General features: G+C 42.4%; 1 protein-coding gene across 1 annotated transcript in view; it reads left to right on the forward strand.

The window, feature by feature from the left end:
• FAF1 (Fas associated factor 1) overlaps positions 1-17670 on the forward strand; it is a 278015-nt gene that overhangs the window by 211193 nt on the left and 49152 nt on the right. Inside the window, exons 14-15 of the mRNA XM_048498943.1 lie at positions 496-632; positions 2345-2433. Of these exons, the coding sequence (XP_048354900.1) occupies positions 496-632; positions 2345-2433 (226 nt within the window). The remainder of the gene's footprint in view (positions 1-495; positions 633-2344; positions 2434-17670) is intronic.

The raw sequence follows: 17670 nt of genomic DNA on the forward strand, positions 1-17670 counted from the left end.
ACCCTAGCTTGTTAGTGCTTGTAATTTTGTGATATGTCATAGAAAAATATGATTCACATCATTTTAAATAACTGCTATTGGGTATTTATTGTTGCTAAACATTACTTCAGTAGTCAATTTTTGTCTCAAATTGCCTGGGACGACGTTGCAGGGGGGGAGGAAGGAATGCAAGCCTCTCCCCGCCGGCCGGCTGAGCCTGTCACGTGGCCGGGTACCGGCACGTGACAAGGGCTTCGGAGCAGCCTATAAAGGTCTGCGTCGGCGGCGGAGGACCGGCCTCTTTTTTTTGAGGCCGGCAGGTTATGATATAAAACAAATATAAATTTTCCTATATTCAATAGACAATAGGGAATGTTAGGGAATGGTGATCACAGAATTACTTTAAGGATACACAGGTAGTGATAATTTGGTCCAACTGTAATTTAATAACCTAATTAAAAACATTTATATTTCCTTCAGAAATGCTCTTACATTCTCAATATTTCTGTTTTTCAGGTTTCTAACAATGTGTACAAGACACTTCGGTAGTGTTGTAGCTCAAACAATTCGAACACAGAAGACTGATCATTTTCCATTGTTCTTGATCATTATGGGGAAACGATCTTCAAATGAGGTGCTGAATGTAATACAAGGTACAATATGTGTTCTGTTGGAATATATTTCATAAAGTTGTATTGTTGTATTTTAATCATCTGCTACCTATTAAGTTTTTTGTAAAATGCCTTGAGGCACCATGGTTAGCCAAAAAGGCAGCATATATTTTAAAAATAATTAGCTACCTTAAAATTAGTTCTTAAAATCAAAGTACTTTTCCTTTAATTTATTCTTTTTTGGTGTCCTGATCTGGATGACCTGAGCAATTCCAGCCCACCAGTGTAGCACGTTGAATGGCTGAGAGGGAGCCAACTAACTTCAGCTCCTCCCAGCTCATGCCCCTAGCCCAGTCATGGCGAACCTATGGCACGGGTGCCAGAGGTGGCACTCAGAGCCCTCTCTGTGGGCACTCGTACAGAGTTCATCATGTGGGAGGGGGTGGAAAATCACCCCCCCCTACACACACATCTAGGCTGGCCTGGGCATGATCCTTTACCTGGGAGTAAGCTCAGTTGCTGGCAATGGGGCTTGCTTCTGAGTAAACCCTCCAAGGATCGTGATTCACCCATTTGAAGCGTTGCACGGTTGTTTCACCAAGCTTACTCCTGAGTAACGCGTGCCTCAGAGCCAACCATTTTTTCTAAACGAAAACCTCTATTCAGGTTAAATTGCCGTGGGCACTTTGCGATAAATAAGTGGGTTTTGGGTTGCAATTTGGGCACTCGGTCTCAAAAAGGTTCACCATCACTGCCCTAGCCCATCCCCGCTATGCTGGCGGCATGAGTAGGGGTGCTGGGATTCTGGCACCACATTTGCCACCATGTTTCAGCACCAGGGGGCTGCAGTGACTGCATGCAGCCAGATACTCCCCTCCCCTGTGAGGTCAAATTAGTTCACAGTATAAATAGGTTTTTTTTTAACTCATGTATAAACTCTTTGTACTTATTCTTAGAGATATTATACTTGTTGAAGTATCTTCCAGTAGACGGCACATTGACAGTTCATAGCCACACAAGCCAAGATCTTTTGATTAGGCAAACTTGTTATCGTGACCTGACTTGCACAGTGAATATCTCCCTTATAACATTATCCAATAGTCTACCAGGTATGAAGGAAAGCCAGTGGACTGGGAATGTATAGAATTTATGTCTTTTCTGTACTTCCAGACTTTTATTAGGAGAGAGACACTGTCTGCTTAGAAACCCAAGTTTGGCAAGTTGACATGTCACATGCTCTATGAAATCCAAAATCCACTTTAGCAAATGTTCAAGAGGAAAAGCAAGAGGGAAGGTTTTCCAGGGACAATAAGTGATATGTACTAGAAAATGAAAATGTGCTTGAAAAACATGGATAATAAACCCTTTTTCTCTGAAAGTAGTTTGAATTTTACATTGTACATTTAAAATTATTTTTTAAATATAGTTAGAACTAACCATCTACATAACATCGATGCCTGAAAGAAATAGGCAGATGCTTTTAGTTTTTTACAAATTTATCGGCTAGCAATTCTGGCTTTGCTATTGTCTCAGATAGAAAAACATAACAGAAAGTATCAATTGTAAGCTTAGGAACAAAGATTTTTCTTTGGGCATACATTTATAGCCACTTGTTAAATATGTAGACTCTTTTTAACAAAGCATTTTCAATTATATATAATTTTTAAGCAAAATCAGTTTTTCTTTTGAATTCATTTTAGAATGACATTTTTAATAATTTTAATAATATGGACTTTGGCTATCTTTGTTGCTAGGAAACACAACAGTGGATGAGCTAATGATGAGGCTGATGGCTGCAATGGAGATCTTCAGTGCACAGCAGCAGGAAGACATTAAGGATGAGGTGAGAGCTGGACATAACTGCGGGACACCTAGTAAATTTGGAGAAAGGGCCTTTCCAGACAAAATAGGGGATTCCACCTTCAGTAATGTGCTGTAGAACTAAATGCTAAGGTGGCAGAGCCTCTGCACCTTTTAAGGGTTATAGAAGAGAAAGTTTTAGCAATTGTCATTGTAGGGCTGGAAAAGCTTAAGCAACTATTAAATGATACCAGGAAGTACTGGCTTACATTGTATTGCTTGCATATTAGTGTGATAATGTACACTTATGGCCCAACCTGGGGGGGCAGGGGGGATCTGCTTCGGAATGTGGCAGAGTCTTGCGCCAATGTGTTTGCCCATCTCTGCCAGCATAAAGGGCACCCACACCCTTAGAGAGGGCAAATACTGGCATCCGCCTGCCCTACAGCTCCACATCAGACAAACCTGGAAGCTATACTGGCAACCTATTGGACTAAAATCTTCTCCACCTGGACATTTGAGCTGGAAACACTGACCTAAAGACCTTGGACGTGTGCCTCCCAAAAGGGTGGCGTAACTCCATTGAGCCCTATGGAAGGCTTTCCAGGCAGCTTGGTTTTGAGCCCTCTGAAAGTGACACGGTGGCACAGAAGTGGCACTGCCTCCAGCCACTGCAGCTCTATGGATTGGACTGCCCATGTTCTTAGCCTTGCTGTAGCAGAAATTGCTGCTTGTGTGAAGGAAATAAGAGCAGGTCCGCATTGTCATGGTAGAAATGAGAGTATACAGACTTCACAGCACTCAATTTTTAAAAAGTAAGCAAAGTTTATAAACAATTCAGAAGAGAAAATGTCACTTTTGTAGGTGTTTGCTGCATGCTTGGTGAACTAGATGAATACTGAAGTCTGCAAAAAAGAATGTTTAGTCTTTAACCCAATAAAAAGTAGCAATTTGAAAAGTGAAATTAAAAATGTCCAAAAATGGTACAGAGAAAGAGGAATTGTTTTGATGTGACTAAGTACTTGAACACCAGCAAGTCCACACTGGAGTTTGGCCATGTGGCCATGCTACATAGGAAGTTCGAATGAGGATGAGGAATTGATTCAAGTTGTCCTCCTCCTTCTTGCTTAGGGCTCTCTATCACTAGCAGAAGAATTTCTTTTCTTTTCTTTTTGCATTTCTTTTCTTTCTTCTTGCATTTTTGCAAGGATCCAACTATTATTTTTGCATTTCTGTTTTGCGTATAAGTTTTTGTTTTACACCACAAGAAAATTACCACAACTTTTTTCCTTTTCTACCCTTAAATTACAGATGATAAAACAAGAATACTTTAATTCTCTTAAAAGGTAAAATAAATTAAACAGCCATTAAAAACAACAAATTACTCTCTACTTTGCAGGGCTTTTCATACAAATAAATAAAATTTGCAAATAGAAATATAAAATTTTCCTATTTTCAGTATTCCCATCACACAAAAAATAGATACAATCCAGGTATACAGTAGTGAGATGTTTATCTGTTACTCTGTAAATTGAGAGTGACATTTGAAAGTAATGAAGTACTTAGTTAGAAATGTGTAATAGTAGGTGTGTTGCCACTCAAGATTATTGTTATCCTGGGTGTAGAGACAGTGATTGACAATAATTCACTAAATACATTATTGAGACATTTAACTCTTGTGTCTCGTTAGTACAAGATTTACTGATTATATTGTATGTTAATCTGAATATATGCTGCCTGCATGTATACCCACTCCTTCATGGTTTCCCCCCACCTTCTACTTATTTCCCATAAGTCATTGACAGTGAAATTGATTCTAATTCCTTTCCATTCTCAGTAGAAATTTTAATTATCAGGGTTGCATTATTAAAACTTGTGGCATAATATAATTGAAAATGATATTGCGTTTTAACAGTAAACCATCAGGAAAATAATACATATATATTTATTTTTAAAGGCATTTTCCGTAAAAATTCTAAAATTCAGGTTACAATTCAGGTCAGATTGCATCCTGTTCACCTGTTGCAAACAGAGACCTGATTTTTTATTGATAGCTTTGATAGTTTGTCAGACTGTTTGTAATTGGTCAGCAGGTTGCTTCCCTTGTAATTCTTATAGCTATGCTGTATGGCGCAATTGGCTTTTGGCAGAGGCATGCTCTCACCAAGGACGTAGGTAAGGGGGGGGGTTTCTTGGGTTCAACCCCCCCATTCATGTCTGAAGCTCCGCCCACCGGTTTGTGGGTTTTTAAAAGATTTTTAGTGTTTTTCGGTTTGTGGCATGCAGGGGGCGCATTGTTTAGGCTAGCAGCACCAAACTTTCAGGGATTGTTTGGGGGAATCTCCTGATGATATTACCCAGGTTTGGAGAGGTTTGGTTTAGGGCAGGGGTGGGCAATTATTTTTTCCATGGGGCCGCATAAGAAACAGAAAATATTGTGGAGGGCCGGGCCAAAAGGCAGGGGGGCGAGGCGCTTTTGAAAGACTTTCAAAGGCGCCTCGCTCCCCAGCAAGGCAGGGGGGCCAGTCAGGGTCATCCGGCGGGCCAGATGTGGCCCCCGGGCCGTATAATGCTCAGGTCTGGTTTAGGGGGTCCAAAGATATGGACTCCCAAAGGGGGTGCGCCCATCCTCCATTGTTTCTAATGGGAGCTAATAGAAGATGGGGGCTACACCTTGGAGGGTCCATAACTTTGGACACCCTGAACCAAACTTCACCAAACCTGGCAGGTATCATCAGGTGTGTCTCTTATTGATGCCATCCAGGTTTTGTGAAGTTTGGTCCAGGGGGTCCAAAGCTATGAACTCCCAAAGGGGGTGACCCATCCTCCATTGTTTCCAATGGGAGATAATGGAAGATGGGGGCTACACCTTTGAGGGTCCATAACTTTGGACACCCTGAACTAAATTTCACCAAACCTGGGAGGTATCATCAGGAGAGTCTCTTACTGATACTGCCCAGGTTTGTGAAGTTTGATCCAGGGGGTCCAACGCTTTGGACTTCCAAAGGGGGTGCCCCAGCCCGCATTGTTTCCAATGGAAGGTAATAGGAGATGGGGCTACACCTTTGAGGGTCCATAACTTTGGACCCCCTGAACCAAACTTCACCAAACCTGGGTGGTATCATTAGGAGAGTCTCCTAAAGATACCCTAAACGTTTGGTGCTGCTAGCTTAACAATTGCACCCCTGACAGCAGGCACTCCCCAAATTTCCCCAGATTCTCCTTTTAAATCCACCCCCTTTGGCATGGATTTAAAGGGAGAATCTGAGGTCCTCAGTACAGGGGTAGGGAACCTTTAACACTCAAAGAGCCATTTGGACCCATTTTCCACGGGAAAAGAAAACACTTGGAGCCGCAAATAATTTTTGACATTTAAAATAAAGATAACACTGTATATATTGGGTTTTTTTACCTTTTACTCCACTCATTCTGAGAAGCGCATGGATGCGTCCGCCCTGCTGCCTGCAGGGCGGGCAAGGATGGGGCCAGCGGCTCGGCCTCGCCGACCGCCAGGAAAGCGCCCGTCCCGCTCCAACGGGGCAGGCGAGAGGGGAAGCCCGCGGCTCGGCCCAGCCGGCTGCGGGCAGTTGGTGCATCTGCCCTGCTGCCTGCAGGGCGGGCAAGGATGGGGCCAGCGGCTCGGCTCGTGGAGCCGCAATCCAAGGGCAGAAGAGCCGCATGTGGCTCTCGAGCCGCAGGTTCCCTACCCCTGGTTTAGAAGAAGAGTTTGGATTTATGTCCTCCCTTTCTCTCCTGTAGGAGACTCAAAGGGGCTTACAATCTTCTTTTCCCTTTCCCACTCACAACAAACACCCTGTGAGGTGGGTGGGGCTGAGAGAGCTCCGAAAAGCTGTGACTAGCTCAAGGTCACCCAGCTGGCCTGTGTGGGAGTGCACAGGCTAATCTGAATTCCCCAGATAAGCCTCCACAGCTCAAGCGGCAGAGCAGGGACTCAAACCCAGTTCCTCCAGATTAGAATGCACCTGCTCTTAACCACTACGCCACATTGAAAGTGATACTGTTTCAGGGTGGGGGATAATCCACCCCAAAACAGCATCACTTTCAATGTTGTTTAACTGGGGACCCCAGATTCTCCCTTTAAGGTGGATTTGGGCTCTCTAGTTTAAACACCATTGAAAGTGATGCTGTTTGGGGGTGGATTCCATCATCACAGCGGCTGCTGGGGAGTGGGAGGGTCAAAACTCAGATTTTGCACCAGGCTCCATTTTCCCTCTATGCCTCTGCCCAGAGGGGAGGGCAGAAGGAACTGCCAGCTGCCAGCTGGGAGCCCAGTTGGTGGGAGGCAGGGGAGGGCAGGGGGGGGGAGGCTGCCATCCCTGACCTTGGAGAGCTGCTTTTATAAGCGCAAGGCTGGGGCCGGGCTTTGGGAGGCGTGGCCATGCCCTAGGGGCGGGTGGGGATGGCCCCACCCCTGAACCCCCCCTAAAAATCTATACCTACGTCCCTGGTTCTCACACAACCTTACTGTGTTCTACCACCTTGGCATCCTTGCTGCATAACTGCTTACTCAGTATGCGTTTATTTAAATAGGCAATTAGGTCACTTACACATCTTACAAAAATTAGGTCACTTACAAACCCTCCCCCTCCACCCTTGCATGCTACCCCTCACACCCTCCCCTTGCATGCCACTCCTCCCCTTCTCCTCCCTACGCTAGGGTGGGTGGGCCATGTCCAGATGCCGGGCCCCCTCCCCCTCCTCCCATGCATGCCTCCCTCCCTCCCCTTCCCTTGCATGCCACCCCACCCCATCCCTCCGCTAGGGTGGGTGAGCCATGTCCAGATGCTGGGCCCTCTCCCCTTCCCTTGCATGCCACCCCTCGCTCCCTCCCATCCCTCCCGCAATCAGTCATCAATAAATCAATTAAATTCTGTACTCAATGCTTGCCTAGTCAGTCCTAAGTGACGCTAATGGCCACTAATTTGAATTGGCCTAATCTTTGTACACACACAGTTTTTGGAAAACTCAATACAAATTGATTTGACAGATTTTTGTGACTGCTCAGCAAGACCTGAACAGGTTGAGTGAGTCCAACATGTCCATGGCAAAACTTGAAGCATTTCTGCCACAAACCAGGATTCTAAGGCCGTTTCGGCACAGCGGCAGGAAACGGCTCTCCACCGGCATAATTCATGCTGGTGGAGCTTCGGGACTGAGACCTGCAGAGGTGACTCAGCATGTCCTGTTTACTTACCTCTCCTCCCTGCACAGCTCTGGACGCCCACACTGCCCTCCAACCTCCAAACGCCCACACTGTCCCTCCAGCCATCCAGAGCTGCGCAGGGCCGGGAGGAGAGGTAAGTAAACGGGAAACTGGAGGGGCCAAAAGCGGCGCCCTCACACCGGTGCGCTTTGCCAGTTGGGGATGTGTGCACAGCTATGTGCACAGCGCCCCAGGGATGGTGTTTCCATGCGGAAACAGCCTAAAACTTAGCTTTTGTTCTGACTCATAGATAAAAAATTGTTCAACAGTGTTCTAAGATTATAAGCTGTTTAGGATAACTTCTTGCTTTCATTGGAGTAATCTAAATTGAGTATGAAAATGATTACTATTTCCTTTGTGTTTGTGGGTGATGCACAGTGGAAGAGTTTCCACAACACTCTGCTGGAAGAGCTGTGCAAAATTCTTTCAGATGTACCAGAAGCATAAATAACAGAAAAAGTTATCTGCACTCCTACTGTTTGCTGTTTTTTTAAAAAAACTTCAGTGGCTAATAGGCACCATATTTTTGTTTAAGCTATTTTTGATCCTCCTTTTACAGGAAAATCCTGGGTGTTCCAAAATGTGTCCCAAATAGGGTGATCTATGCAGAACTGGGTATACACTCTATTGAAACAAAAGCTTGGATTATGCTTTTTAAATTTTGGCTAAAAATATTCTTTAGGGTAAAGGAAAAGTCGTTATTCGCCTATTTTAAATCTGATCAACTGAGCATATCCTGGTTATTTCATATTGAATCCAAAATAAGAACTCTAGGATTCTCTCTGGAATTTCTCGAACCTCTTAACGAGGAATATATATTTAGATTGCTCAGCCAAAGACTGATTGATATGGAATTTCAGTCCCTTCACCCAGTACAACCTGCAGTATGTTCCCCAGATTTTCTAAACCTACCCATCCTACATGGGAAGATAGCAAAATACTTCTATAGTCTTGACAGTCCATCTTGTCGCAGAGCATTTATGCTTGCCAGAGTAAACGCCTTTCCTTCTAAAGTTACAATCGGGAGATTTCAAGGTGTTTTATTCGCTGACAGACTATGCCCATGCTCTGTTAATGCCGTGGATACAATACAGCATATCCTCCTAGAATGTCAGCTACACTCTGCATTACGTAGTCACGATATAATCCCGATTATTAAAGCTAAAACAAATTTGCCTTCGGCTTTTGTAGTGAAGTATTTACTTAGTGATGCATCTTCTGAGATAACCTTTAGGGTCGCTACATATCTAGCGGAAGTAATATCTCAAAGACGGTACTAAAATTTGTCCCTCGATGTATCAAATCATCTAAATTACATTGATTTAATGTCTGAGGCTCAAGTCATTGTAATAAACATGAGAAGTCATTCAAATCGGTTTTAATTAACATATGGATATCACAATAGGTCTCCAGAAAGTTTGTGTATAACTTCTCCTAACTTAGTGTACTGGATTCCTCGTTGTATTGCTGTTTTATCATACAAACATACTGTATGCAGAATTATTTATGCCTAATAAAGGTTTACTGTACTGTACAGCTATTTTTGAATGAAGTTGGGATCCTTTGAAAAATGAGGACAGAATCTTTCCACAGAACATTAATTTTCAGAGAATTATTAAGCTGCCTCAGAAAATGTTTTAAGGTGGCTTGCAGGGAATAAAATCCAAGCCAAAAGCAGTACAGAGCATTAATTAATTTTAATGGGGTTGGTTTTAACAATATAGAGCCATCATTTAATGTTTATTTATATTTGATATTGTGGATTTTACTGTGCTCTATCTATTGTTTGTTCACCGCCCTGAGCCCTTCGGGGGAGGGCGGTTTATAAATACAACAATAAATAAAAAAATAAAATAAATAAAATACCCTAGGCAGTGGCGTAGCTGGGCCAAACTGTGTCCGGTGTGCATTCTAATTTTCCACCCTCCGTGGCACCCCCCCCTTCCCTGCTTCCCCCCTTCCCACACTTACCTTAGTTCCTTTCCTTTTTCAGAACTTTTTCAGGCTGCAAAAGGCCTGTTCTCAGTAAAAATGGCCTGATGAGAACTACACTTCCCAGGAGACCTTGTGAGCCCCAAGGTCTCCTGCGAACTGTAGCTCCTCAGGCCGCTTTTACTGCAAACAGGCCTCTTGCAGCCTGAAAAAGTTCTGGAAAAGGAAAGGAACTAAGGTAAGTATGGGAAGGGGGTGGGGGGAGCCACGGGGGGCTGCAGGGAAGGCTGCAGGGCTGGGGGAAAGGGGGAGGGGCCTGGGGGCAATTTTCCACATGCCCCCAGGCGTGTGCCCGGTGCACAGTGCAACCCCCTGCCCCCTTGTAGCTGCGCAACTGACCCTAGGCACTAATTGATCTCTAACAAGCAAATGCAAACTTAAATCCCATATTGAAAATGGTAGCAACAATTCTACAGACATTAACAACATCTGGTCAAGAATAAAGAGTGGGGGGGGGGGAAACATGCTACAATGCTATCTACAGGCAGGGAAAGCCAAATCTCATACTTCAAGAGTCAGCAAAAGATACGTGCGCCCCTTCCTCTGCTGGCCTCTCCTGGACTTCCTTCTTCTTGCTTCAGCTCTGCACTTGCTCCCCGTCCTGTCCCCACTGCCACATTTTTGCACTCCTGGGCACTCTTGCAGGAGACGAACCCCACTCTGGACACAAATTGAGTCCTCTCTGCAGAACAGCCTGGGACCATAATTAATTAACTATGGAAAGGTTATTGCTGCTACTGTTTTTATCGTATTTATTGTTTTAATTTGGATTATTCAATTGTTTTAGCTGCAATGTATTGTTTTGGGTTGCCTGTAAACCGGCCTGAGCCCTTTGGAGGTTGGGCGGTCTAATAAATCGAATTACTACTACTACTGCTACTACTGCTACTACTGCTACTACTACTACTACTACTACTACTACTACTACTACTACTACTAATAATAATAATAATAATAATAATAATAATAATAATAATAATAATAATAATAATAATATAGTGTGCTAGGGTTGGCAATTCTGGGTTGGAGATGCCTCGAGATTTGGGAGCCTAGGGACAGTAGGGATGTGGCTTGGGAAGGAGACATAACTCAGTGGGACATAGAGACCACCCTCCGAAGCAGTAATTTTCTCCAGGGCAATTTATCTCTGTAATCTGGAGGTCGTTTGCAATTCTGGGAGATCTCCAGACCTCATTTGCAGGTTGGCAACCCTCCTGGATGTGAATTCCACAGGTAAGGCACCATACTCTGCCCAGCTCTGAAGGGAAAGGGCATACAGAACAGGTCATCTACCAATAACGTTAGCAGTCAGGTTCATAAAGGAGAGGGCAGTCAATCAGATTCCTCACTACCAGTACTGAGTATGGGAAATATAAATGACTTTTTCTTTTTTAATTCTGTGCCAAAAGGGAGTTCGTAATAAAACAATATGTACATTATGTACTTAAGAAGAGGCGTTGGCATGTGAAACAAAATATTGCTTTTCAGTGGCTTGCCGTTTAACATGCAATTTTTTAAACAAACCATTGTGTTTACGTAGCAACTCCTTTTTTTCTAGGGAAGACCTTAATATATTTGCCTGAGTGTTTTTTCAAAATGTGACAATAAGAAGCAGGATACAGATTCCGGTTTCTGTTACTGTTTTTTTAGTAGCAACAGTAAGTCATCATAAACCACAACAAGATAAACAGAAAGTTCTTCTGAATTCAGAAGAAAAAGGTCAGCATGTATACTTTTATTGTAACATGAAGTCACAAAAGATGAAAGTGTATGTATAAATGTGCATAAACAAAATACACTTCCTCTAACTGGAAAAAAAATCAGTAATGTTAATGAACCAGCAGTCATTAAGCCCATAATTACCTTGAAAAAAAGCAGATGTGTCTGTCATCGATTCTAACCCAGATTTTCTTGTTATGGCAACTTCAGGCACAATGAGACAAATAGTCCTGACCACTCCAGGTATTGGAAAGAAAAGGAAAAGAACGCCATCAAGGTTACTTATACAGCCTGGAACCACTGACACTTCTTTTCAATTGTTCCTATAACACCATGGTGGCAAATCTATGACACTCCAGATGTTCATAGACTACAATTCCCATCAGTCCCTGCCAGCATGGCCAATTGGCCACCACTGCAGCATGGCCAGTTCGCCACCACTGCAACATATACCACCACTCTCCAGCACTGAAGACCACTCTCCTTAAAAATTGCACACAATACTAGGTGATCCATTGTAGCTATTTCCTTCTGGTAACAGGCTGCACACCCTTTGCTGCTGTTTGGGCCCAGAGCCATGTCTCAAATTTTCAAATGGCTTCCATTCCTTTATTTTTAATTGTTTATTTGAAATGATATCTATTGTACTGTATTTCCTCAGACTCAACTTTAACAGGTTCAGTGTTTGCAGCTCCATTCTTTGAGAAAGCCCATTCCCTGTGGACCTTTTCCTCTGCCTTCTTCATTCCAACTACAGTGTACTATCAGCACTGGAAGACAGTGCTGTCTGAAACATGGAAGCATGTACTAGTTTTTAAAAGAACAGAACAGAAGCTCCTTGAGGTATTAATGTGGAGAAGGGATTCACATTAGAGTTTCTCTGAAACTCCAGGGTGGGGGGGTTGCACAGGAGTGGAATAGGACATTAAAATGTTCTAGAACAAGCTGAGCCTAAGGGGAAGAGGAAATGATAGCAGACTAAAAAATTAAGCCTGTGACCGAGAACATAGACAAATTTTGGCCACTGAGTCCTCTGACACTCAGCCAGATAAATGAGGTCTCCATGATATAAAATGGTATGAGAACTTGATAAGATTTGGGGCAGATAAGCAGTGATGTTTAACAACTTGTACCTGAGCTATGGAGTTGGAACTGCTTCACAATTTTAGAAGAAATGGTAGGCTAGATGATAACCACCTGTGTTTTATTTATATTTCTTCTTTATGTTTCTATTGTGAATCCTAGATAGGTATTGTTTAGACCCAAAACATGGATTTCACAGCATTTTTCAGCAAGATAACCACTAGTAACAGTAGCAAATGTTTTTGGGTTGCATGGGCTATGAAGCTAATTTAGTGTTATCTTGGGTAGTAGTGTCTTACAACAATGAGCTAAGCAGTGGCCATTTCTATCATTAAAAGAATTTGGCCTCTTAGGGAAACAACCTACCTGAGGAAGATCATTTCCCTTAGCCTTAAAATTTTAAACTTAGTAAGTGGTAGCTAGGACAAGGGAAATGGCTGGCTGCCATTTATAAAACCTTTTGTGTTTGAGGACTGTACAGCGTTAAAAAGACATGTCCATAGTTTCATTGTTTACATTTGACTTTTAACTTGACTGTTGATTGATGATTCTAACATTGCATTATAGGCAATTTCAGAGCTCAAATTTGTCACATATGAAACTAATGAGAAGAGATCTATGATTAAATAATGGTATTACAATTCAACACACCTGCTTGGAAGCTTCCTTATGCATTTTTTTCCCTCTCTTGCCTGAGGAGGAGACTTCTCAATGGATTACAGTAACACTTTTTGACAAGTTTATACAGGGTGGAGTTCCTATGTGCTGACAGGGCCCATTTGATGATATCTTGATAATGCATTCTTTTTATTTTTGCTGTCAAAATTTATTACTGTAAAAGCATTGACTGTTACACAGCTGGTTTGACTTGTCCATATTTTTATTTAAGTAACAGTAAGCCTAATGTAGTGTTTATTTTTCTCGTTATGCAACATTTAACCCTCATTGCTTTAGGATAAGTCTTCATGGTAGATATATATTGTCCCACAATGCTTGAAAAAACTTCTTTTGTTTTTGCAAATCTCATCTCAAAAACTCCATTCATTATGACTTCCCATTAGCTGGTATTCCTTTTGAAAAACAAGTTTTAAAAAACTGTGGAGATGGATCTAACACTGACAGAGAATTGAAGAGAAATAACTGAGGTATTCAGGTTATATACTGGGAAGAATTTGTTTTCTGTATCTGTGCGATATGCATTAAATCCCGGTTTGTTTTTAAAGAATAGGTTTGGAAAGTCTTGTCACCTGTTCGTGTATGAATCTTCTTTTAAGGATAAGTTAACAGTTGGCAAGATTACTGTGGCGGTTTGTTTGAATCACACTCAGTTCTCTGAATTCATTGTGCATTTTCCATGGAAATACTGGCTGTATCTCGTTATGTCAACAAGCCAGCTCAACAGAAGCAATTTTTCATTGGCTTCCCTCTCTCTCAGCTACGTCCCAAAATACCACTGCTGAAAGCTAGGGGAGGAGGGCACTCAAGAACAAGATGCGGTAGCAGCATGGAGGCTAAAGTAAGGAGGGGAATTTGGCAGGAATTGCTCTCGCTAAAAAAGAGGAAGGATCATTCTGTCCAATGCTTTGATGTAATTTCAGATCTAACCCATTATACTTCTAATAAAAAGTAATAACAGACACACAGAAAGCAGGCTCAGCATGACTTGTGTTTTCATCGCTAACTATCTTCAGTCAATTCAGAATGCCTGTGTTACATACATCTTTCTCTCCCATTGTTGCACTTTAGTGCACTTTAGCAATTGTTTGCAAGTGGACATTGCCATTTCATGCAGTAAAATCCAGTCGCAAAATGCATGGGAAGTACAATGAAAATGTGATATTCAGCATGTGTGAAAGCACTAAGCCAAACTTACTGTGCAATCCAGAACAGAGTTACTCCAGTCAATGGACTTGGATGTCAGTTGGCTTAGACAGGAGTAACTGTTCTGAATTGCACTGTCAGTGTCAAATTAGATGGGATTCTGGAAATGCCATTTGAAACCTCCCAAGCATTTTTTTAAAAATCATAGATACGGTAGTTTCACATGGATCATCTGAGATCAGGACAATAGCATAGGTGGGATAGGGTGTTCATACCTTTCTGACTTGAAACATCCCTAGAGAATTGTTGTTTGGCCCACTGGGGTGAACATAAGCCAATCTCACATGCATCTTTGACCCAGAAAGGCAAATAGGAACGTGGCAGAGCAATTTCAGATCAAACAGTGGTATCAGAGGAAATAGTTAAATTCCCCTGCACAGGTCAATTTCTTAATGAGGCCCTATGCATCTACTCTTTACAAAGAATGAACATCTGGAAATCCTAAAGACAGAACATAATCTGAACACTTAAATCAGATCTTAGTTTAAATGATAGATGCGATCATCTTCCCAAGGTCTGACCTGAAAAAAATAGTTTTGTGAATATTCTAGATTATGTCCTGTCCCTTGCCAGTTCACCTTCAATCTCTAAACTACAAAATCTTTTGAAAGGATGGGGGTAACTGAGAGTGGAAAAGAGTTCCTTAAAAACAAGAGAGGACCCTTTAAGGTCGCTCTCTCTTCCATGTACAGTTTCCCTCTTCCCTACTCATCATTTCCTGCCACAAATGGTGGAAATTCTCTCCCCATTTCCCCCTTTTTTTGTTTCTTCCCCTTCCCCTCCTTTTCTACTTCCTTTTTTTCTTGCTGTTCTTTCCCCACTTCCCATTTTCCTTTCCTTTGATCTTTTTATTGTTGCCTGTATGAAACAAACTATGGATTAAGATGAGGCCATTATTATTAAGGTGATGCAAACTTGAATTCCTAAACTGAAATTATTGTAATTATATATATTTTTTCTCTGTGTTTTATGAAGCTTGGAAAGCTCCTGAACGCAGAAGGGGAAGGGTGCTATAAAAATCTCATAATAAATGAATAAAATATTTTTCAGTCCCGGGAAATGCATATGGAACACTTCATTTGTGTATGTACTTCCAAAATTGGATTGGGGCCTTTAACTATTGTAAATTAAATGCTTTTAAAGTAAAATTGCTTAAATAAAATGTAGAGCAAGTTTTTTAAAAGTAAAAGCAGGAAATAGTGATTGCAACCAAGCTGCTAACTGAGCCTTGTCAAACCTGTGGTCTTGCTGTCAGTTTATTTTTTAAAACATTTCACACAGCTTCCCTCAAAGCTGCCAGTTAAATATGTTGTCACACTGACATCAGATCAATAGTACAACTCATAAGGTGAATAGGGAAAATGTTTTCACCCAAGGTTTCTGAATGACAACTGAACAATGGAGGGAAAATTTAATATTCATGCTTTATTTTTCAGTGGCTGATATTGTGGACTCTAGAATAATCATTGCTAATTCTGTTATCACACAGTCAAAGACCTGTTATTGTGCTAGCATTACAGGAGTATTATTGTGGTTTTCAGAGGACAGCGTCTTTTGTGTGACATTTGGGGTTTATTTAATATACCGTGTTTCCCCAAAAATAAACCAGGTCTTACATTAATTTTTGCAGCAAAAGCTGCGTTTGGGTTTATTTTCAGGGCAGGTCCTTTTTTTGCTTCCCAGGGAGAGAGGGTGTTCCGGGGCGTGGCGGGCACATTCCGAGGGGGGGGTGCACTTCGGGGTGGGCCGGGGTGTTCCAGGGGTGGGCCGGGGCGTTCTGGGGCTATAGTAGGGCACATTCTGGAGGTGAGTGGGGGCATTCTGGGGGCACGGCGTGGGCGTTTCGCGGCAGTTGCAAGCACGTTCCAGAGGTGAGCAGGGGCGTTCCGGGTGCATGGCAGGCACGCTGTGGGGGTGAGTGAGTGCATTTCGGAGGTGAGCGGAGGCATCGTGGGTGTGTTCCGGGAGAGGGCGGGGGCATTCCGGGGTTGTGGCAGGGGCGTAGGGCAGGGGCTGTGGCATGTATGTTGAACTGTTACCAGACTGGGGGATAACATAGTGGGTTGGGAGAGCTCTGTTTTCTAGCTCTGCCATTCTTAGCAACCTTTGGAGTGCCTAACAGCACAATGCCAAGATGGGGAGCTCATTCTCTGCATTTGCTAATGTACCCACAAGGACAGAAATCTTGTCTGGTCTTGCCCTCACCCATATTTGCTTTGTAAAATAGCCTGCCACTCCCTTCCTTAAAGGGATTAAAGCAAAGACAATACTTCTGCCATAGCACCCTTCTTTCCACCTCCAGCCCTGGACTATCTGCCTTGCTAAAACAAAGAATCTTAATTCCATCCTCTATTTTCTCTCTAAAGACCACCTTATTTGCATTAATGTTGTTTTACAGCTGTAATTTAATCACCTACCTTACCCCATTTCACGTAAGACTTAGTCATTTAAATGAGTGGTCAACCCATTAGATTAAAAACTCAGTGCTTAAGTTGATATTCACCCCTTGTCTTTCCCCAAAAAAGGCAATGCTCTCCTTTGTCTTGGGTGATTAAGGGTCTCTTTCCATCACCAGAGAGCTTGTTTCTCCCTGTAAGTAGCTCCCTGTCCTAGGAGTCAGTGTTCAATATCTCTGGATACCTTTCTGTCTACTGATATTGTCCCCAATGCATTGTTTCTTCTCCTACCAGACTTAGTGTGGGTCACTAAGCTCTGGTCATCAGATCTAAAGCCACTTCAGAATCTGGTAAAGTATCACCCCTAAAAAATCCCCAATTCTGTCCATCTGTCTCCAAACTTATACTTTCAGCTCTATATACATCCTAGGACTGTGGGTATACTCTGCTGCTTTGATTATTGTGTGCTTTCACTTTATCTCCTCTCTAATAAAATTGTTAAACTGTAATCATTCTCCTTCAGATTTCATTATTATGCAATTCTCCATAAAAGCTGGACACCAAGCTTCCCCAACCCCTCACTAAGCCAAAGGTCTGGTCTCGCTAATTCCCTAACTCTAAAAGGGACAGATTCCCACCACTTTGGGTAACAGAACCACTGAATAACATTGACATGCAAGATTACTCAGTACAGCTAGTTCAAATATGGATGCACTGGACAACCTTTGTCAATATAAAATGGGTGTGATAATCTCAAAGGGTTTTCTGAATGAATGAATGAAAGTAATTAAGCACTAAATAAAAATATATATACTTGGAGAATATATGGATTAGTATTGATCTAAGGTGTTAGTAAGACACACTATTTGTAGTGTGCATAACATCTGTGCATCTGTGCATCTGTGCATAAACATCTGTGCATAAATAGTTTAACAGTTCATGGGTGTCCAACATGTTGCAAATCACAGGACACCCAGAGCATTTA

Source organism: Sphaerodactylus townsendi, linkage group LG05, assembly GCF_021028975.2.
Source record: "Sphaerodactylus townsendi isolate TG3544 linkage group LG05, MPM_Stown_v2.3, whole genome shotgun sequence".
NCBI classification, from domain to species: domain Eukaryota; kingdom Metazoa; phylum Chordata; class Lepidosauria; order Squamata; family Sphaerodactylidae; genus Sphaerodactylus; species Sphaerodactylus townsendi.